Source organism: Halichoeres trimaculatus, unplaced genomic scaffold (assembly GCF_033239565.1).
Source record: "Halichoeres trimaculatus isolate MK-OKI-2021-1 unplaced genomic scaffold, fHalTri1.1 fHalTri1_scaffold_6, whole genome shotgun sequence".
Lineage (NCBI taxonomy): Eukaryota > Metazoa > Chordata > Actinopteri > Labriformes > Labridae > Halichoeres > Halichoeres trimaculatus.
In genome coordinates, this window is record NW_027437184.1 from 13,298,248 (window position 1) to 13,317,825 (window position 19,578).

Here is a 19,578-nt window from a genome sequence, read left to right on the forward strand (position 1 = left end):
ACTGACAAATAGCCAATGAGTGTGAGCTCCTGATTGAATGTAAACACATGTGGTTCTCAGATTTGGTGACTCAATATTTGAGAGATAAGCACTTCTCTTGCCTTTAACACTTAAAATTGAACCACTGTGCAGCGTTTCTTAACATGTGAGAAAGTGATGGAAAAGCGATGATACAAAGAAATGTAGATACAGCAGTTTTAAATACTACTTATAATCTAAATTACTTTCCTAAGAGATGTTGTCAGAAATAGATTTCCACTAACTGGTATCGCCAACTAACTCAACCACAAGCAGAGGTGTCCATGGAAGCAGTTGAGTTGGTTCGAACTATGACCAATCAGAGCAATGCAGAATCTGATGTAGTGCAGCGTAGCTGACTAAAGAAGCCAGTTGGTAAATTACACTTTACGAAAACCTGTCAAATGATGACATTCTTGTTCTAATGAAAAAACGACACCCACTTTATTTGAAATGACCACTATCTGAGAGTCTTCCCATGGCCAAAAGTACTGTGTTGGTTGTTTACTAAAGGTCTGAATTGAGGCTCCAGTATCCTCATTTCATAGAACCACCTTATTTCTAAACAAGGGATTGGCAGAAAATCCTTTTGAATATCAATAGCTCCTTACCCACTTGCTGGTAAAAGTGAATATGAGCTAACTTGAGTTTATGACACTGCCAGCCTAGATTTAAATGTTTGTTGTTCATAAAATTCAGAGCTTTTCTTTGAACTGTTGTTAAAGATTACAACGTTGAATTGTGCTTCTCTGTCATTAAATGCAAATATCCTTACCATCTGTATTTTTTAACACGTTCACATCCACAGTTAATCAAACCAGACCTTTATGGTATATTTAAAATGGGTTAAGCTCTTCTTGGTTTATGTGACAGCGTGGACCTGTAGGGTTGTTCATTTTAACAGCAGCCATTTACCACACACAGTCAGCCAGCATACTTCCATGATTAGCCTGGAAACAAGCCAGTCGTCCCTGATGCCATATCACTGTTAAGCTGATTTGCCATTTGGCATAAGCTGACTTTCTTCTTTGTCTGCCGTCATTGCTTCTTTTTTTGCCTCCTCCTGCTATCTGGCTCTTTTGTCACTCTCTTTGTTTCAGTGTCTCATCTTTCTCTTCACGGAGACAAAGTCTGAGAGAAGGAAAAGGGGGTAAAAAATAGCCCTGCACAGACTCTAATATTATCTCCTCCTCTGTTTTTATGTTTGCCCAGGTGGTCCATCACGCTGGTCTTCCCCTCCTTGTGACTGCTGCTGCAAGAACCATAAAGGTGATGGAGAGGGTGAGAGCGGCACCTCTTTCAATGATCTCTCCACTTCCAGCTCGGAGAGCCAATCAGAAGCCAGCTCTCCCCAGGGAACAGTCATTTGTGGCCCAGTCAGCCGCCAGTCGCACCCTCACGCCAACGTTCAAACCTTGGACAGGCCACTGAAAAAAGGCCCTGTCGCAATGCTCCAGCAGTCAGAGGGGCGGCGGAAGAGTGACTTGCTCCGCACTCTCACGGCCAGCTCCCGCGACACTAGCACCAGCAAGAAAAGGCCGGCAAAAGAGAAGCTGACGGTGGAGGAGGAGCTGGAAAAGTGCATTCAAGACTTCCGCAAGATCAAGATCCCGGAGAGGTTTCCTGAGAGGAAGTACAACTGGCAGGCCGACCTGCTGCGAAAGTACCGCCTCTGAACCAGGAAACAGGACAAGAGGAGTGGACACTTGAGGCCAAGGATCAGTTTACATGTTTTTGATTACAACTTTTGCAACAAAAGGGAGCTAAGACAAAACTTATTTGAATCCAGTTTCTTTGGGAAACTCCAACTTTGTGCCAGTAGGTGGGAAGAAAACACAGGAGCTAGAAAAACAAACTGTTCCCTTAATGACTCATGTAGTATGTATGTGTGTGTGTAGTTTAGGCCCACTGTATGTACTGTAAGTATGTGCTGTACCTTGCTGAATGCTTCAGAGCTTTGAATAATTTATTCCTGAGGACCAATCCAAGTGAGTGAAAGACCTCCTCTATGAACTCATCACACAGCTGAAGGCTTGCTAACGGCTACACTGAGGGTTACTGGACTGAGCACACTGTCATCTGTCATAATTTTACTGAAAACCACAAAGACAAACACTGATATAATATGTGAATGGGTGGGTTGAAGTGTGTGTATGTATGTGTGTTTGCACCCAGGTGGCCTAGAGGTCACAGATAAATCTGCATCAGGACCCATTAATAATTCATGCTGTCCCGACAGCGCTTCACTATAAATACTCCTGAAGCTTTTGGCTGCCAGGGTGGTGGAAAGTGTCTGGGACGATTACTTTTAGGGACTTTTGAGGTGGAGTCTCAACTCAACAATTCATTTTCTTCTTGTAATATCAGTTGTCTTGTAAATGTACTCCAAATGCATCAAGCTGCCTCTGCATCATATTGAGTTTTTCCATGTTTGCAAGGTTTAGAGTTATACTTGGGTCAAAGTGTGACAGATAAGTGAAAGAGAGGGTTTCATTTGATTGTCAAAGCACAAGGACAGAGGTTCAACAGAGAAAAGTGCTGATTGAACGCGGTATAAAACCAAACGCTAGCACTTTTCATAAATGAACAGAGCCCCCATTCATTACCACATGAACAAACCCAAAGCAATCAGTCAACCATTCATCCATTTATTATCTTTTTCCCTTTAGAGGGTCGCAGAGGCTGGTACCACTCCAAGCTGCCATTGGTCTCAAGGCAGGATATACCCTGGACAGGATGCCATCAGTCATGCGTTTTTTTTTTTTTTTAACCATGCTAATATAGGCTAACCACGTCAATGCAGATGGATGCTTGCTACCCAGGCAGCTGACATGGTAATCAATATGTATTGATGATAGGGTCCACTGATACAGCTCATAGATATGGTTCTTGTTTACAGATATTAATGAAGCCCTGGGTTAATGGCAGTGACGAGCTGGCCGTGTATTGAGTGAAAACAAGCAATTATTTATGCACTCATTTAGGTACTCCCAGCTTTTTTAGAGTATTGTAATGTGTTTAAAAATAGAGATGGGAAAATGGATCGCTATTAAAAGGAGTGAAATCCAAGAGCACAATTTAGGGTTCACTCTTTGTTGATTTTTATTTATGTTTTCAAGAATGTTGCTGGAGTTTATGTCGCTAATAGTATGGTACAGGCACCATTTAAAGGTGCATATTTAGTCAATTAATAATGTTAATGGCAGAAGCACACAGACACTTGGTGGTGTTATGAAGTTGTGGTAGTCAACTTTGAAGATGATCATGGCTGTTAAAAGTAATCAGCTTTTCATTAGTTTCAATAGGTAGTGATATTCGCATCATGATCTCTGTTTTAAGAGATACATGAGTGAAAAATATAATAACTCAATATCTTGTACAGAGGGTTAGTAGAGTGGATTAAACTAAGGTTAAACAATCCAAACAAAGGTAACAAATGCCTATTGCAAGAATAGATGTGTTTTCTGATTTGGACCTTCTGTGAATGGCAAATAAAAAGTATACATATAAAAGTAATGTAAAGAAATAAATAGAAGAAAAAGAAGCTTTTAAACTTTTTTGTGCAATAATGGAGACAGATTTTTTCAGACTTTACAGTTTCTATCAGAGGAATTAGCTGAACTACAGGAGTGATAAATTTCTCAAGGGGGGCATATAGTGTAAATGTGAAGTGAGGCTGATTCTGACCCTTTGTTTGATCCATGGACTGTATATAGATGGTTTGAGCTCCATGACCAACATATAAGCTGGGTCAAATGTTGGATGTATTAGCTGCTCTAAAATATTTCAAAGAATTTCTGGCATTTCTGAAACTTAAATCAGCCAGCTGAATGCTCTCTCACTTTGAAAGCACAGCCATGCAGGTGCAAAAATGGCAAATAGCACAAAAATAGAGATCATAACATTCAACCATAACATTAGTACCACCTGTACAATCCGATTCTTTTAATGAACTTTTGGCATATTTCACTTTTTGTTAACATGCGGGCAAAGGGATGATCATACTTTGGAGTTATGTAGAAGTAAAACTCTCTGACTTTGACTCCTGTATGTGGGAGTTTTCATAGAAGGCTTCACTGAGAGTTGTTATGATTTAAGCTCTCAGGTCGGACTGTACAGCGTGAGCACAAAAATCGTGAGCTTTGGTCTTGTGTAGTGACAGCATCCACTTTGCGCCACAACAGAGAAAGTCAAACAGCCTGTATGCCCAGCCTTGGAGATATAAATGTTTGCTTATCCTAGCCTCAGGAAAAAATCAAGGTGTTAATGAAAATTGTGATTGACATCCGTTATGAAACTTGGACTTAGGGTCAGAGAGTGATGAATATTGATGAAATGTATAGAATAAAGTAAATCATAACAATAAGACCTACAGAGAAGACTGTGAGAAGCAATTTCACAGAGGACCTGTATTAAAACTTCTCACTTATTGTTATTGCAGCTTCTGAAAGAGTGAAGTGGGCTTTATAAACAATCATAGCTTTTGCAAAGCACAAAGTATAAAGAAGAATTAACAGCAGGAGGAAATGATAATAAAAAAATGCATACATTTATTCAAAGATGGGTTTATTTAAAAACATTGCTCAAGGTTGATATTATTGGATGATTATGTTACTTTTCTACCAGAAGGCCCTTTAATTCATGCATTATCAGATTCCCTTATGTTGCCCAAAGGAATGTATTTCCTGTGAGAGAAATGGTTTATGGGTAGTAAGAAGATATAGTTATGTTCAGATTTGCCCTTATGTCTGCTGTACTTTATCAAAAACAGCAAAGCGGTTGCAATAGGTGCTAGGTACGAACCAACCATTTTCCTCATGTCAATACAATGAATATGACTTATTTTTCTACACTGCTGGAAGATTACATTTTCATTTTAAAGTCATTTATTTTATCAGTTTTATCTGAAATATGTTTATCCAGACTACAGAGCATATGTAAATACTTACCATAAATCATAGCTATCCAGAATAATGTATTATACTGTCTGTATATAACATGCAAACACATGAGGTGTGGCTGCTCTCTGTTCTTAGTGATGCAGTAGACTGACGCTAATGTAACACAGCCATTCTTGTTTTATCATGTAGAGTGTCAGGCCATCAGGCATGAAGGGGGAAAAATACACACCTATGGCATATGTTATATTTACAGGATAACAAATGATATGCTTGCTGCTTTTCAGGAGAGCAGCGTCATAAACAGCCTGTCAGCACATATGTAGGGCAGTGCCACAGATGCTGGTTGTTCAATGATGGTGAACTGCATTCAGTACATTACAAAAGTTTATGTTCAGGCCTTAAAGTGTATCAAAATAAGAAAAAAAAGGAAAGAAAAAAATACAAAAAACACACACACACAAGGTACAAACTCTTCAACACCCAGAAACTTTTGTTCCTTTACAGTGCAGACAGCGTGTTCGCAGAGTGATATGTTTTTTGTTCTTTTGGCTCCTTTCTCCAGAACATTGGATTTGTAATGAAACACTGACTATGTGGAGAATGTGCTGACACTCAGCTTCTAACACTGTTCGAGGGTGTTTACATCCACGCTGGGTGAAAAGTGCAGGATTCAAAGCCAATCCCCCCCCTCAATTATAGAGCAATGCGGCAGAAAAGACAGTCTGAACATCAGAGCAAAAAGCAGCATACGAACTTTTGGAGAAAACTGTGTCGACTAATTAAATCACCCACTTAACCTCAACCAGATGATTGTACGTCTGATGCTGAATACAGACTGAGGGAAAGAGGCCTCCTGATACACGAAAGGAGGGTACAGCTGCAGAACTGAATGTGATAGATTTGAAACCAAATGTCACCTCCCATGGAAGTTAAAGCTTCATGAAAATTTTATTACAAACCACATGTGCTGGAAGAAAGGCCAATGTACATCGAAAGTGACTGCCCAAGTTAGTGTTTGTTGTCTGAACCAGTGTTTTGGTCGAGTGATGAGGTTTGATTCACCAAAGGAAATCTGAGTCAGACTTAGACTATCACTGAAGTTACAGTGCTGTAAGATGTGAGTAAATGTGCGCTGCAGGTCTCTAAACAAAGAGACACACAAATGGTTTCTGGAAAGATTACAGCAGGTGTCCAATAAGTTCAAAAATACTTGCAACCCACCTGCTATTAATCAGAACTGTAACAAATGAAATATCCTGGACCCAGTGGTTGAATGACAATTTGCTAACACTGCAGTTAGCTTGCTAGCAGTAACATTATCAACAGCCAAAGTGCGCAGACTTAAAGCTGTCCTCATCAAACATTTGCTGCTCTTGCCTTTGCCTTTGCCATTCAACTTAAAACATGCTACAAATGGAAGGTCTTTGAAAGAAAAACATCCAATTTGTGGCATCTCTTACAAACATTCTTGTGGTAGCTAAAGCTTACCAAGACATGCATAACCACACATTTGCAAGCCTTAGCTAGAAACTGAAGACACTATTGAGGTTTTAATGAAAATAAACCAACGAGAGAAATTTAACCGACCTAATCAGGAAATAAGTCTGAGTCCATTCCTCTCCATCTTCTGGGTCCTAATGCAGTCAATGTCTGAGTGAGAGTCCAGATCTACGATCATCAATGTTCACACTCTAGATGAGTTATGACACAATATTTGAGTCTAGCAGCACTGGTTCAGTTTATTTTATACACTTATTTGTCAGGGATTACCATGCAGAACCAAAGTAAGTTAAAATAATGTTTTACAACTGTGTTCCCTGGTCAGGAAGATCTCACAGCACATTATTCATTAAATCCAAGCCTGAGTTCCTGACCACGTTCAGTTTGAGTATAAGGCCTTGTAGTACTTTGGCTCCTGTTGATCTTCACTGTTGATCATTCTGAACAGCATGCTCACTCAAAAGACTGTATCAAAAGTGGTTTCATACTACCACAAAGTGTGATTTCAGTTTTTTGTACAATTGTTGCCTGGTAGTTGTTCAAAAAGTTTTTTAAAAAATGAAACAAACAGTTGATTCATGATTCACATGAAAGGTGAACAGTTGCATTGATTTTTCAGTTAATATCTGCAGTAGTCAGCCTTGTGCTGTTCATATTCAGCCCAGTTGAAATGATAAAGCAAGTTGAAATGAAGGATCATGTTTGTTTGACTCTGCCTGCATTTCCAAAAACAGACAAGGAAAAAAAAACAGAGTGCTGGGTTTGTTTACTTTGACAAAACCACTACAAGATCCATCAGCCTCAGAAATGCATCTGAGAGCATTTTCAAATACACATTTATGGTAAGACGTGCCGTCGAACAGACACAGAGGGAAAACTAATACCAAGACACCCGGTGGCCTTCTAGAGTAGACTTCAGCTGTTTTTGCACAATGTACAAAGTTAATAAAGAAACACAAAGCAAGAAAGTATTTGAAAAAATATATGTTATCACCTTACATGCACAATGCGAGTGAACGATTGTATGTCACGCTGACCAGTTTTCACCTTTGGAGCACATGAGACAATGTTCAGTTCTCTGGGTCTGAAAAGAAGAGCAAATGATGTAAATGTTATTGATAAGTGGCTGCAGCTTTTATTTTTTTGTTTAATGTGATGTGCGAAAAGGAAAAGAGAGACTGTGAACTAATGTTAAGTTTGTAAGTCAATATTTTTTTGGAGTGCCGGACTACATTCTGTGGTTTACTTTCCTGCAAATACAGTCATGCCCTGTGAGTGAAGCCTGTTTACATGACCGCAGGCCTGTTTTCTTTTTTTGTGTTGTTTGGTTTTTACTCCTGCCTTTGTCGAGCCTGCGATCCATAAAGAAAGTCACTGACAGCACCGTGGTCGATCTGGCACATACTGTTCAAAACAAAAGGGCGTCTGTTTTGATTGTTGTTGTTCTGACACTAAAAAGTAAAAAAGAAAAAATGGTTCGGTACATTGTGAGCATGTTGGTATACAAAAATTATAACAGATTTTAACTTAGTCTGTTCTTGTGAAAAAGATTATGTCAAAACTGATATTTAACAGAAAAAAATGGAAACTCCAAAAAAAAAAAAAAAAAAAAAGATAAGCACAAACGTGTTGATAGTGTCTGCTGTTCCTCCACAGGTGTATAACATTATCAAATAAAAAGTCAACTCTGCAGTGTGACTGAGCTCCTGCAAAAGCAGAGGGGGATTCTCACCAGAGACATTTAACTATGACTCAAAGAGAAGAGTGATGACACTTTTTTGTTCTATTACTAAAACATCTTTCAAAGCTTTTTCTGCTATGAAAATTAAACAGAGGTTTTAAAGTGAAAGTTATACATCACTGACAAATGTCTGTGGTGAGAGTCACCCTGTGTTACAGGTGTTCTTATGTCCGCCTTTAGAGACAGCTCAATTCATCTGAGAGTCTTTAGATACAAAAAAAAAATGGTAATTTTGAAAATGTATGACAACAACCAATAAACAAGACATTCTGTACAGCGACTTCGACTTGTGTTTATTCTCAGTTTGCATAAAAAAACTCCTGCTTTTCAACTTATTTCTCACTGCCACTGCCTGAGTTTGCAAAAGTCCCTTACAAAAACTTAGCTAGCTGTGAGTGCTGAATATCAACTTAGTATTTTGTTGTGGGGAATCAAAGGCAGATGCAGGCACTAAAACCCAGAGGTACAAGTTTGAGTCTGCACCAACACCACATTTTTTTTAGAATTGTGTAAAGACATGACAGACGAAGCAGCTCAAATAACTGCATTAAACTTTGAATTATGCATAGATTCATATCAAAACACAAGCAGATTGACAGCTCAGGTATTAGCACAATGCTGGCTTTGGAGCACTGAGGGACATAACTTGGTGTTAACAAAATAATCCACCAGGCTATGATTTAAAAAAAAACAGGCTGCTCCAATGAAAGGTTTCCCAAAGTAAAAATGTATTTGCTCAAGACAAAACTTTTTAAATCAGGATCACTAAATCAGAACTACAATCGAAAATCTTTGTGTATAAAAACACGTTGTCTGCCTGCTCCTTATATTGATATAAAAATTTGCAGCTTTACCAGAGTGCCTCTGTTGTTTTTTTTGTTAATATATAATTAATTCTTCTATTTTTAAATTTATAAGAATAAGAATTAGAACAAGCTTTATTGTCATTGTGTAAGATACACAACTAAACTTTGTTGGAGCATTCCTGTACAGCGTTGCAATATAAACCACCATGTCCGAATTCAAAATCACCTGTTGCTGTAACCCTGCCACTCCACTGCTGTCTGACAAACAGAACTGATCTGTTGCTTCTTTTGTCACCAGAGAAAAGTGAAAGTAACAAATCATTCATAGAGAGTGAGAAAATGGTTGGAAATGGTGTTTTGCATCCATTAGCGGTTGCCTTATACTTTGTAGGGTGATAAAGCCGTTTCACCTTTCTTTTCTTGCCCAGCATCCAGACCAGTCTTATACTCGTATTTGGAAGGTGGTGACGAGGTGTGAAAGGATTTAACCCTTTGTGTGCCGCATGAGGTGCATTTTTCCCCTTAAACCTAATATTGGTGGGGACATTTCAGCCATTGTTGGAGATTGGTGTCGACGTGTCAATACGGTCCATACGCAATACCACACCCTTGGAAAAAACCAAACTTGTTTCTGCTAATCACATTTGAATAGACAGGTCAAAGGAGTGAGACTTTTTTTTCAACCAGTTAAAAAACTCCTCACAGGGCCTGTAAAGTTAAGTAGCTTTGGGGGAGAGAAAAATGTTGAATAATGATAATGATATCCAGACATGTGCGCACTAACACTTTAATCATGTCATCTCGGCATAAGCTTTGTCCCAGCTGGCCTACCACCTTCCAAAATATCTGACACGCCCCCCTGGAAATGGAAGAGGAAGAGTGAAGTATGTGGATATATGAAAAAGACTTTTCTGAGTGAAAAATATGCACCTTCTACTTCCTTCAAGGTCTTTTACAAAACTTCACATCTTCCTTTAAGCAACAGTATGGTGAGAAATCTGCTTTGTCTGTCAAACTGGTTTGTCCCCTGACAATACCTCTAATTTTTCTGATTTCAAAGTCACAAACAGGAAGAGAACGTCTAGTTGTGTAGCTGCTAGCTTGCCAGGGCAGGAAAGAGGAGAGAGAGGATGCAAGACAGGCTTAAAATAGCATCAGTGGGATGAGTTATCTTTTCAAGATCAGGCGATGGAGGCCACATGTGGCTATCAGAGCTGGCCTGAGCAAGCGATGAAGGGAGTGATATTAGAAATGGATGGGGGAGGGGTGTGGATAGAAGTGTAAAGACAAAGTGATAAAGAGTGTGGAAAGGTGAATTATGGGATGGAGGGTGAGAAAAGAAAGGCAACCAGAGGGAAGGAGGGGTCTAGGGTGTTAAAGATAGATGGAAAAGAAGGATGGGTAGATGAGGGGAGAAAGACTAAAAGAAATACAGAAGGATTGACAGATGAGTCACAAAAACTATGGATTAAATAAGGCACTTTGTTGGCAGAGAAGGAGCACAAACACAACAAGAAGCAGCTGTAGAGACAGGTGTGGAAGCAAGGGAGAGATGTAAGGAGCAACAAACCAACAGCACGGGGAGAAAGGTGCAGGAAGGGAAATCAAAGATTAAGAGCTATGACAAAAAAATAGGAGGAGGCGCAGCGAGCCTATGTAAGCTGTCAGCATACATCTCCGAGATAAGAGCTCCAGCTACATGATCTGTTTCCCGGCATTACAGATGAAAGCGAGCTGCTCCTGTGCTGCAATCAGATCAGCCACGTGTATCTCCATTGTTGCCACTTGCTGGGGATGATTTTCTCAGCAAAACAGCTAAATGCTCCACACAGCCAGGCATTGTGGAGCAAACAATGGTACAAGCCTTCCTACACAAAAGGATGATCCTGGTTCAGCAGCGTCCTGGAGCCACTATCGCACTGACAAGTTGTGTTTCCTCTGTTTTTCTTAGTGAACTGGAGCAAGTCAAAAAATCACTCAAGGTCCTGCTGTGCAATGTAAGTCACAGAAAAAACAGCACAACAGGTATTCAGTGACAGTTATAATAGCTGAAAGCTGTGAAAGATTTCAGTGCTGCTGGGTGATTTATTCATCCTTGTAATGTTGGACAAAAATACCAGTTTTCCTGGCCCTTATCAGTCATTTTGTTTACTTGGGATATCCCTTTAAACTTTTACAGATTCTAGGTAAGCAGGGGCCTGAAATCAGTATGGGAAGCGTTCTAGTATCTGTTTGTAGAGCCTTTGTAGCCTTTATCAGACTTCACAGCAGACATCAGATATCAGCCGACTTGGTGTGTGTAAAAACAGTCCATGTGGAGTGCAATCTGCTGTAACAACATCCCAGCTCACATCAGTGATAACATGATGACAGTTTATTTAAAAGTTATCTGCATTCAGGCACAGATAAAAATCCATTCAAGCTCAAATATTTCAGACACAGAGACAACTCTGCTTGTTGCCAAAGCTGGGCAGCATTTCGATTTTCTGACTTCCTGGAATGCATCAGAAAATGACCGTTCTGACCTCAATTCAGCTCAGAAAAGCTCTTTCAAAGTTCTCCTCTGGAGTATAGACCAGACCGCGTTTGTGTTTTTACATTTTTCATCTTCATCATGGTGTTTCCATTCAGGCAACCTTAGCCCTGGTCATTTACAAAGGATCCGTGTTTGGTAAAATTGTTTGAAAAATGTGGAAACATATTGAGAAATGCCTTTTTGTGAAAGCATTAAAGTAAAGTCAAAGTCAAAGTAAGTAAAGTCATTTTTGCAGATGTGCTTGCATGCAAATAGTCTATCATTACTGTCATTGTTTTTGAACTGATTTTCTTTCTTTCTTTCTTTCTTTCTTTCTTTCTTTCTTTCTTTCTTTCTTTCTTTCTTTCTTTCTTTCTTTCTTTCTTTCTTTCTTTCTTTCTTTCTTAACAAAGATTGTTCTTTTTTTCAGTGTGGCCACTCATAAATAAAAAAAGGGCTTAAGAGGACTCATTTGCTCAAAAATTATTTGGGGCTTTTTCAGGATCATGGCATTGATAAAAGTTATACTCAAAGCAAGAGGCCATTGTGTGAGTTTCTATTAACAGTGAAACTGAGACTTGACAGAATCAACTTAACAGACGCTACTTCAGGGATTTGTCAATTACTGAACAAGTAATCCAAAACAAATGTTCTGCCTCTATATTTCAGAATAAACAATTATTCTGGGTAGCTGCAGCTCATAACAGTTTAGAAACTCACTGTTTTTTGTCAACCAAAAGGTCTTTTTTGTTCTATTTATTTATTCATTTATTTTTAATCAAACCTTAGACTTGCTCAGTGTGTCTCTCTCCACCCGTACCCAGCCCTAGCATATTGGTGGATGTCAATCAAAGGAATGAAATCTTTGTGCGCCTAAATGATTTACTCAAAGCATTTTCTGAAAGTAAATGGTACAGAGCTTGCAACAAAGAAAACTCCACAGGGAACCTTTAATACGCCTTCACTGTCTGGGATTTAGGTTAATTATTGTATGTTCATTATCTCTGCTAGTCATTGGCCCAATAATGAGGAAATTGTTACTGATGTGAAATGCGAACATAACACACAAGAATAAAAGGAGAACATTCTGTTTTATGAATATTCATGAGGGATATTTTTAGTTCATATTGAAGTGGATTCTCACAGACTTTCATATCTGCAGACAGAGATCATTACATTGAGCATCTTTTTAATTTTGTGTTGTCTTTTATCCGCTAGTTTTCTCTCATCCCTTTCTGCCAACTGTATCCAACAAGGACCAGTAACAGACAAGCACATGTGAAGAAGACTAAGAGGAGACAGAAGTGAACAGATTACAGTGCAACTTGACAGATTGCTGTATGGAGCTCTGGGTTATTTTTATCTAACACGCTGCTTATATCTGTCCTTCAGTCAGAGAGAGTGGTGATGAAACACACACTGTAAATCTCGGAAGAAGAAAATAATTTACAAATCAAAAGGGGGGATGCCGTCAGTTAAGTGATGCAATATTTGTTTGTATAATGTTATCAGCTGATACAATAATTCCTCTGTGGATTGATGTGACAGGATGCTGCTGATAGTTATTTATCTGTAAGCTTGATGAAACAAATATGACAGGAATAGCACAATCAGAAACTTAAAGAGGGGGTATTATGCTTTAACAATGATACTGGATGTTCAAATTAAACATGGCCAGATTTTCAAACTGCTCCTCATTCATATGTTGAGGAAGTCACTAAATCTGTCTGTAAACTGCTTAAAGTGAACTGTTATAAAAATAGACAAAATCTTCACAAGACTTGCAGAAATGGTGAAATCATTACATAAGGATCTCCAAACTGGTTCACAACTACACAAAGGTCTGCCCAACGCTCTATCTCTTACATGCCTTTAAGGGGGTTGGCCAGTCAAGGAAAAGGGGGTTTGTAGAGTGGGGAGCTGAGACAGCAGCTAAAACAAACCTTTCAGACAGAGGCTGGAAAAGGGTTTTCTACAACACCAGTGTGAGAAAAATAGCTCTATTCAAAGATGTAAATCTACTTCTGGGTACCAAGGGGACAGTATCAAGCCTGAAAAAGGTCAATACCCCCTCTTTAAGTTTGTTTTATATATAAATTCCTCGAGGATGAAGAGGAAAAACATTTCAGAAATGTAGTAAATGACAAGATTGCAACCTCTACGCCATATGTACAATTTCGTAACTTAACACTTGTTGTAGTTAGCAGTTTAATAGTATATCATTTACTCTGTTTCTATCCTATAATGTATTTCCTGGTAAGGCCATTGATCTTAAATTAAGTCAGGCTAAATAAATCAATACATGCTTGACCTTACATATATCACCTGAATTCAATTTTATCAAGAAATCAATAAAAGAAAGAAAGCCTTAATAAATACGAAACACAAAACATTTTCTGTGCTACCTGCAAACAATCTATTTAAATTCTAATGTTAAAATACTAAGAATTAAGAGTCTGCAGCCTTGACACACTCATTTTACACTGTATAAAAAGTTTGACTGTCATCATTTAAATATTAGCATTCTGTTTAGAACTGTTTGAAGCTGTGTGAGTGATATGGAAAAGTAAGAGCTTAAAATTTAAATGTTTCTGTAAGTGTAATCTCTGCAGGCCAAACAAAACAGCTTTTGTGAAACTGCATCACCAATTAGCTCTAAACTACTACTTATTTTTGTCTAATTATGACCTGATTTATATTTAGATAGGTGACTCATAAAAGTTGGCTGCCTCTGCCATCAACAGCTTGTGTGTCTTTACTGTGGATGCTGGATCAACGAAGCTGAGCCGCTCATGACGTCACGACCGTCACTTCTGTTTTGAGTCCTTGAAAATTGGATCCTAATGTTATTCCTTTGAAGGATCTCCAACAGCATTTATTTTTTCATCTCCACACAGGGTGCCAAATTTCTTAAGTGCCAAAATAAAACAATGGTTTAAAAAAAAAACAAAAAAAAACACCATGGAGATTTTGGCTGTAGTTTTTAAGTGCAGTAGAAATCTTTCCAACACTAATAAGTCTACCATTTACAGAGCTGCTTAAAAGCATTTTCTACATGTTCTTTGTACATACTTATACAAAAAGGAAGCAAGCATTATGCATACATAATAGCATCTAGTGTGAAACATTAATATTACACCATGTTGTATTATTTAATGTGTTAATTAGTGTGCCCTTTGAGAATATAATCTAACACGCTTCATCAGCTTGATGCAAAACCACCTTTAAATCTTAGTAAGGTCTGCACAAACTGGTGTTAATGTGTGCCACCATTATTGTGTAAGTGTGTGATGAACTTGGTGTTTGTTTTACACATTGAGATCAGGCCCTTTTAGCTATGCTGCAGGGCTGAGACTATTTATGTAACACTTTGTTGGATTATTAGAGGATGCTCATTAATACAAGCTCTGTAATTAACTGTGCGATGCATGGCATGATTAGAAAACAAATACAGTAGCACACTGAACCAGAAAGTCTTCACTTGCACATAAATAATTTCAGATTGTATTGTCAATCGTTGTATCTAGACTTATTTTTCCCCCAGAGTCAGTGCTGTACTGTTAAAATACATTTGACATTTTCCTACGGTAATATTCCTCTTAAATCCGCTCTCTGAATGATCTGAATGCTAAAAAATGTTGCTGGCAAATCATTTATCCAGCTTTTCTGCTCCACGCTCTGGGCAATGTTCAGTGTACCAATTACAGTGCTTGGCAACCATCCTAAACTTGGGTGTTAGTGGTAGAACCAGCACAGTATAAATAAAAGAGTAATGTTATACAAAATCATAGAGTATTTTTATCTAATTAAGTGAATATGATTATGACTATTAGGCAGTTCAATGAGATGATCACCTGGCTGTACATTTACTGGCAACAACACTGCTGATTGTACAGAAGTATCAGCACTCTTTGGTTCTGTTTTGTTTCTCTTAAATTATTCTGCAAAGTCCCAATCTTCACTTTGGAAACCACAGACGCAAGGAACTATGTCATCAGCATAAGTGTGAGTTACACACTGTGTGAGCCATATGGAATGGTTTGCTGTCACTTGTGATTTGCCACATAGTCATGGTGAACAAAAATTATCTCATTCTTTCATAACCTTTGTTTCACTTGAAGATTGTCTCTACTCACATACAATATACTTTAGCAGTATAACTAAATGTGCCCCTAAAGTTTCACCAGTTACCCTCACTCTGCTGAGGGGCTCAGACTGTCAGTGAAAAACTACAGGAGCATGGACATAAACACAGGCTAAAGAGAGAGATGCAGCGCCAGAACACTGATTTAAATTCTACCGCAGCATCAACTACTGATGCACAAAACAATACCTCTAAGATAAAAGATGAAAAAAGCAGAGGAGAGGCTGGTGAAAAACAGAAGACCACACGAGAGAAAACTGAAAAATGTTTGACACAAAAGAAGAAAAGAAGCTCATGCAGCTGTAAAACCAAGTAAAACACAGCTCAGAGAGACTCATTACCCTCCAAAATATGCAGGAAAAAACTGCATTTGTGTTATTTTTAGATGCTTGGCTAAACATGCAAAGAAGGAGATGCTCAGTTGTTTAAAAAAAAAAAAAAAGCTGCAGAGAAGGTTTTTATACCTGTACTTTCGTTTTTATTTACTGTATCTCTTCCTGGAAAGAACAGTTTGTATACATTTTGGCTCTAAATGTGGACAAAATGGGACCTTTAACCTCTATGTTTCTACTTTCCTAAATATAAGACAAAACGAGGAAAGAAAAAAAAACTAATCTTTTTTTATTTTGGCAGCTAACTGTATCTCTTACTGTGAATCCATGGAAAATGAAAAACACAGGCTGTTACTGTGTGTAAGTGACAGCTTCACCACAAAAATGATTAAAAACTTAAAAAATTACAATTTGGAAGTAATCAATCTTTCCCTGGTGGTCTTTTGTTTTTCTTTTTTTTTTTGAGGCATCAAAATTACTTTCAGTCTTTTTCATCACAGTTATTACTTCAACAAGAGCTATAACTAATTTGAAGTTTTTTTAAATATAGGCAGTGGTGTCTATCAGCTTTCTATTATTGTTTAATTTTCTGGATTTATGTCATTTATAATTGTCTGATCAGCTGGCATACTGCATATAAAGCCCCGATTTTTTGATGCAACTTTGGCAGAATGGTTGAGTCATACATCCTAAAGTCCAGCCGGCTGGCCAGCTTCTGCCCAAAACTGCAGCCTCATTTCTGCATGAGGCTCTCCACCCTCTCCTCCGATTTCCTGCCCCTCACTGTCCTAACTTCTCCAAATGAGGTGAAGTGTCCCAAAATACACTTACAAAAAGAACTCTAAAAAAGACTATTTCCCTTTAATGGACAGAGTGGAGGCAACATTAAATTTAAGCCCAGCCAATGATTACAAAGTGTAAAACCTGAAAACAACCACATTACAGCAACAATGGGTCAGTGGAGCGAGTCTAACCAGTCAGAAACAGGAAATAGCCTGTCCTTCATGTGGATACCTGTTAATCACTGCCAGGGATGTATCCTGGGGTTTTAATGGTGGATAAGACTGGAGCCAGCCAACGTTTCAATCCAGCTATTATTGCAAATGAAGCCTGTAGGCTGACTGTGGTGCTGTGTTAGGCTGGCAAGGTGAGTGCTGTTGAGATTAAGAGACGCCCAACTCCCACAGCATCAAACTGGGGTCAGCAGCTCAGGGCCGACAGGTGCAGGCAGACAAATGACTTACTCCTTCATGCATGGAGCTTATTAGGCAAGCTGGTTCCTTTGCCTGTAATACAACGGTTTGATATTTAAAATAAATGTCAGTTCAAGTCCTACAAATTGTATTCACATCATTAGGTTTTTATTTGACCTGTTTTAAATCCAACCCTCAATTTTAAAAGTGAGCCACAGAACATTTGGTTCTGCATTGCTCCTATTTAATAGCTTGTAAGAGCTTTACTTTTTTCACCTTCAGTTCTGAGCAGCACTAGCATCACCAAATAAACAAGTGTGTTGCTCTTTCTCCCACATTAGCAGTCAGTAACATCAATGCATAAAATACTGTACTTGTGTGTTTTAGCAGCCTGGCTGCTGTCAAAAGAAACAAGGTGATGAATCCCAATTTGAACCAGTGCAAGGAGAAAGTACAAGGAGAAAGTTTTGCTCATGGCTCAAGATGTCTTGATCAATAGTAACGCACCATTTTACCAGCTCTTCTGAAGAATAAAAAACAATACGTCATCATGTTTATTTACAATGTCAAATTGCTCATGAATGCAGGGATATTATGAAATAAACTAACTGAAATAGGAGGCTATGGACAAGCAATCCAACCATGCAATCATCCAGACCTCACAAAATCTCATCAACAGATCTGCAAACTGCCAGAGGATCTTTTGCATCTCATCAAAAACAATAAAGGTGTTGAGAATATTTTCATGTAGTTTTGATTTTTGTTACATTCTTTGAAAGTCAATAGTAATCCAGTGAAATGATAATCTTGAAGTGCTCCTAAGACTCATATGATTAGCTATTATTGGACCCCCTATTATTGGAGGGGAAAGCCTAAGTGTAAGAGCAGAACAAATAATGACATTTTATTGAAGAGTGGCACTTAAAAACAGTGAAATAGAAACAAAAACTTAAACAAAGTTATAATTTTGAGTTACTTGGAGAACTATAAACCTTATTTCTGTACCAGTGTACCCAAAAGTTTTCAGCACTACAAACTCATGGGCTTAGAAAGTTAGAGAAAACAAATCCAAAAGCTATTTCCTTGCTCATGGTAAAGGGAAAAAAAATAATCTAAAAAAGTATGATTTAAAAACAACTTCATATTAAGTAATGTTAAGAGTGTGTTTAATTGCACCTTGATAAATACATCTATTGAAACACATTATATATCCTCAGTTGTTGACCCTGCTGTGTCCCCTAAAATGGATATGAGAGTGAGAAAAGTTTTGCAGCAGGATTACTTTGTGATGGAGGTCAGATCCTTTCAGCACTAAGGGGATATTACCAGGCAACAAAGAAAGAGCAGAACATCAAAAAGACATTTTCCTTCCAATAATCTGACTGTAAAATGGGCCATAAAACCACCCGGACTCAGACAACATGGAACTGAAAATGGAAAGGATTGGATTTAGTTTGATAGAAAATTGTTCTGAGAGTTGTTGTTGGAAAATTGCTTTGAGTTGTTTAACACGGCTCCTCAGGAATAAAATCAAACAGACAAGCTGCTATTGTGACGTCTGTCTTTTTGTTACATCAGACCAATGTTGGACCGTAGCTCTGTTGACTGTTCACATGGCTGCCTGTTTTGATTTGATAGGTCAGACTAAACTTCCATATTGCCATCAGCCTCACCAATTAAGATTATTCCATCCAGTGATTACACACAACAAGCTGGCAGCAAAGGAAGGAACCTTTTTATTTTAGCGAGGCAACCCCCGGCGCCTCCAATGTGAGATGCTTTCTCGCTGCCGCTGGGTGACAAATCAGTCGTAATAACTCTTACTATTAGGAAACTGTTGCAGAGCTCCTGCTTTCATCCATCCAATTAAATCGGCTCAGTCATTGCAGGCATGAGATCTACCAGAGGTTGGATGCATCTGCACAAAATCCAGCCAGTCACATTTAATGTATTCGCTGATTAGGTTTGTGCCCTAAAGAGACAGGAACGGATGGAGTAGGCATTTATGTTGACAGGGCCTCATTTTTATGGGGGAAATATTCTAACAAGGCCAAACCCTGTGATCCCCATCTGAATGCCTGGGTCTCTACCGTGACATCATTGTCACGGCTCTGACTCCATTTCAAACCACCACAAGGGGAAGTTCCAATCTTTCTGCCCCAGCAGATCTACTTCTTTCACCTATTGTTGGAGATTAATGCGCCATGCCACACAAAGAATAGCCCACCATACAGAGCTCTCTATAAATAGCTGTCTGCCTAATCTATTCATGATTTCATAGATTTATCCCAGATAGAGTGGCTTTCAACCAGCTGGGATACAACAAAAGCTGTGCAAGTCAGCGTGTAAAGACAGTAAAAGTGAGTGAGAGCACTGCAGGCTGGAGCCGTCTTGGCCGGTCATTACTGAATAAAACCTGTTATAGGTC

General features: G+C 38.6%; 1 protein-coding gene and 1 long non-coding RNA gene across 2 annotated transcripts in view; one reads left to right on the forward strand and one right to left on the reverse strand.

The window, feature by feature from the left end:
- kctd16b (potassium channel tetramerization domain containing 16b) overlaps window positions 1-8,133 on the forward strand; it is a 95,377-nt gene extending 87,244 nt beyond the window's left edge. The window contains exon 2 of the mRNA XM_074672082.1: window positions 1,231-8,133. Within this exon, the coding sequence (XP_074528183.1) occupies window positions 1,231-1,694 (464 nt within the window). The 3' untranslated portion in view covers window positions 1,695-8,133. The remainder of the gene's footprint in view (window positions 1-1,230) is intronic.
- LOC141791529 (uncharacterized) overlaps window positions 1-19,578 on the reverse strand; it is a 78,345-nt gene that overhangs the window by 7,474 nt on the left and 51,293 nt on the right. The gene's annotated exons all lie outside the window — the stretch shown is intronic.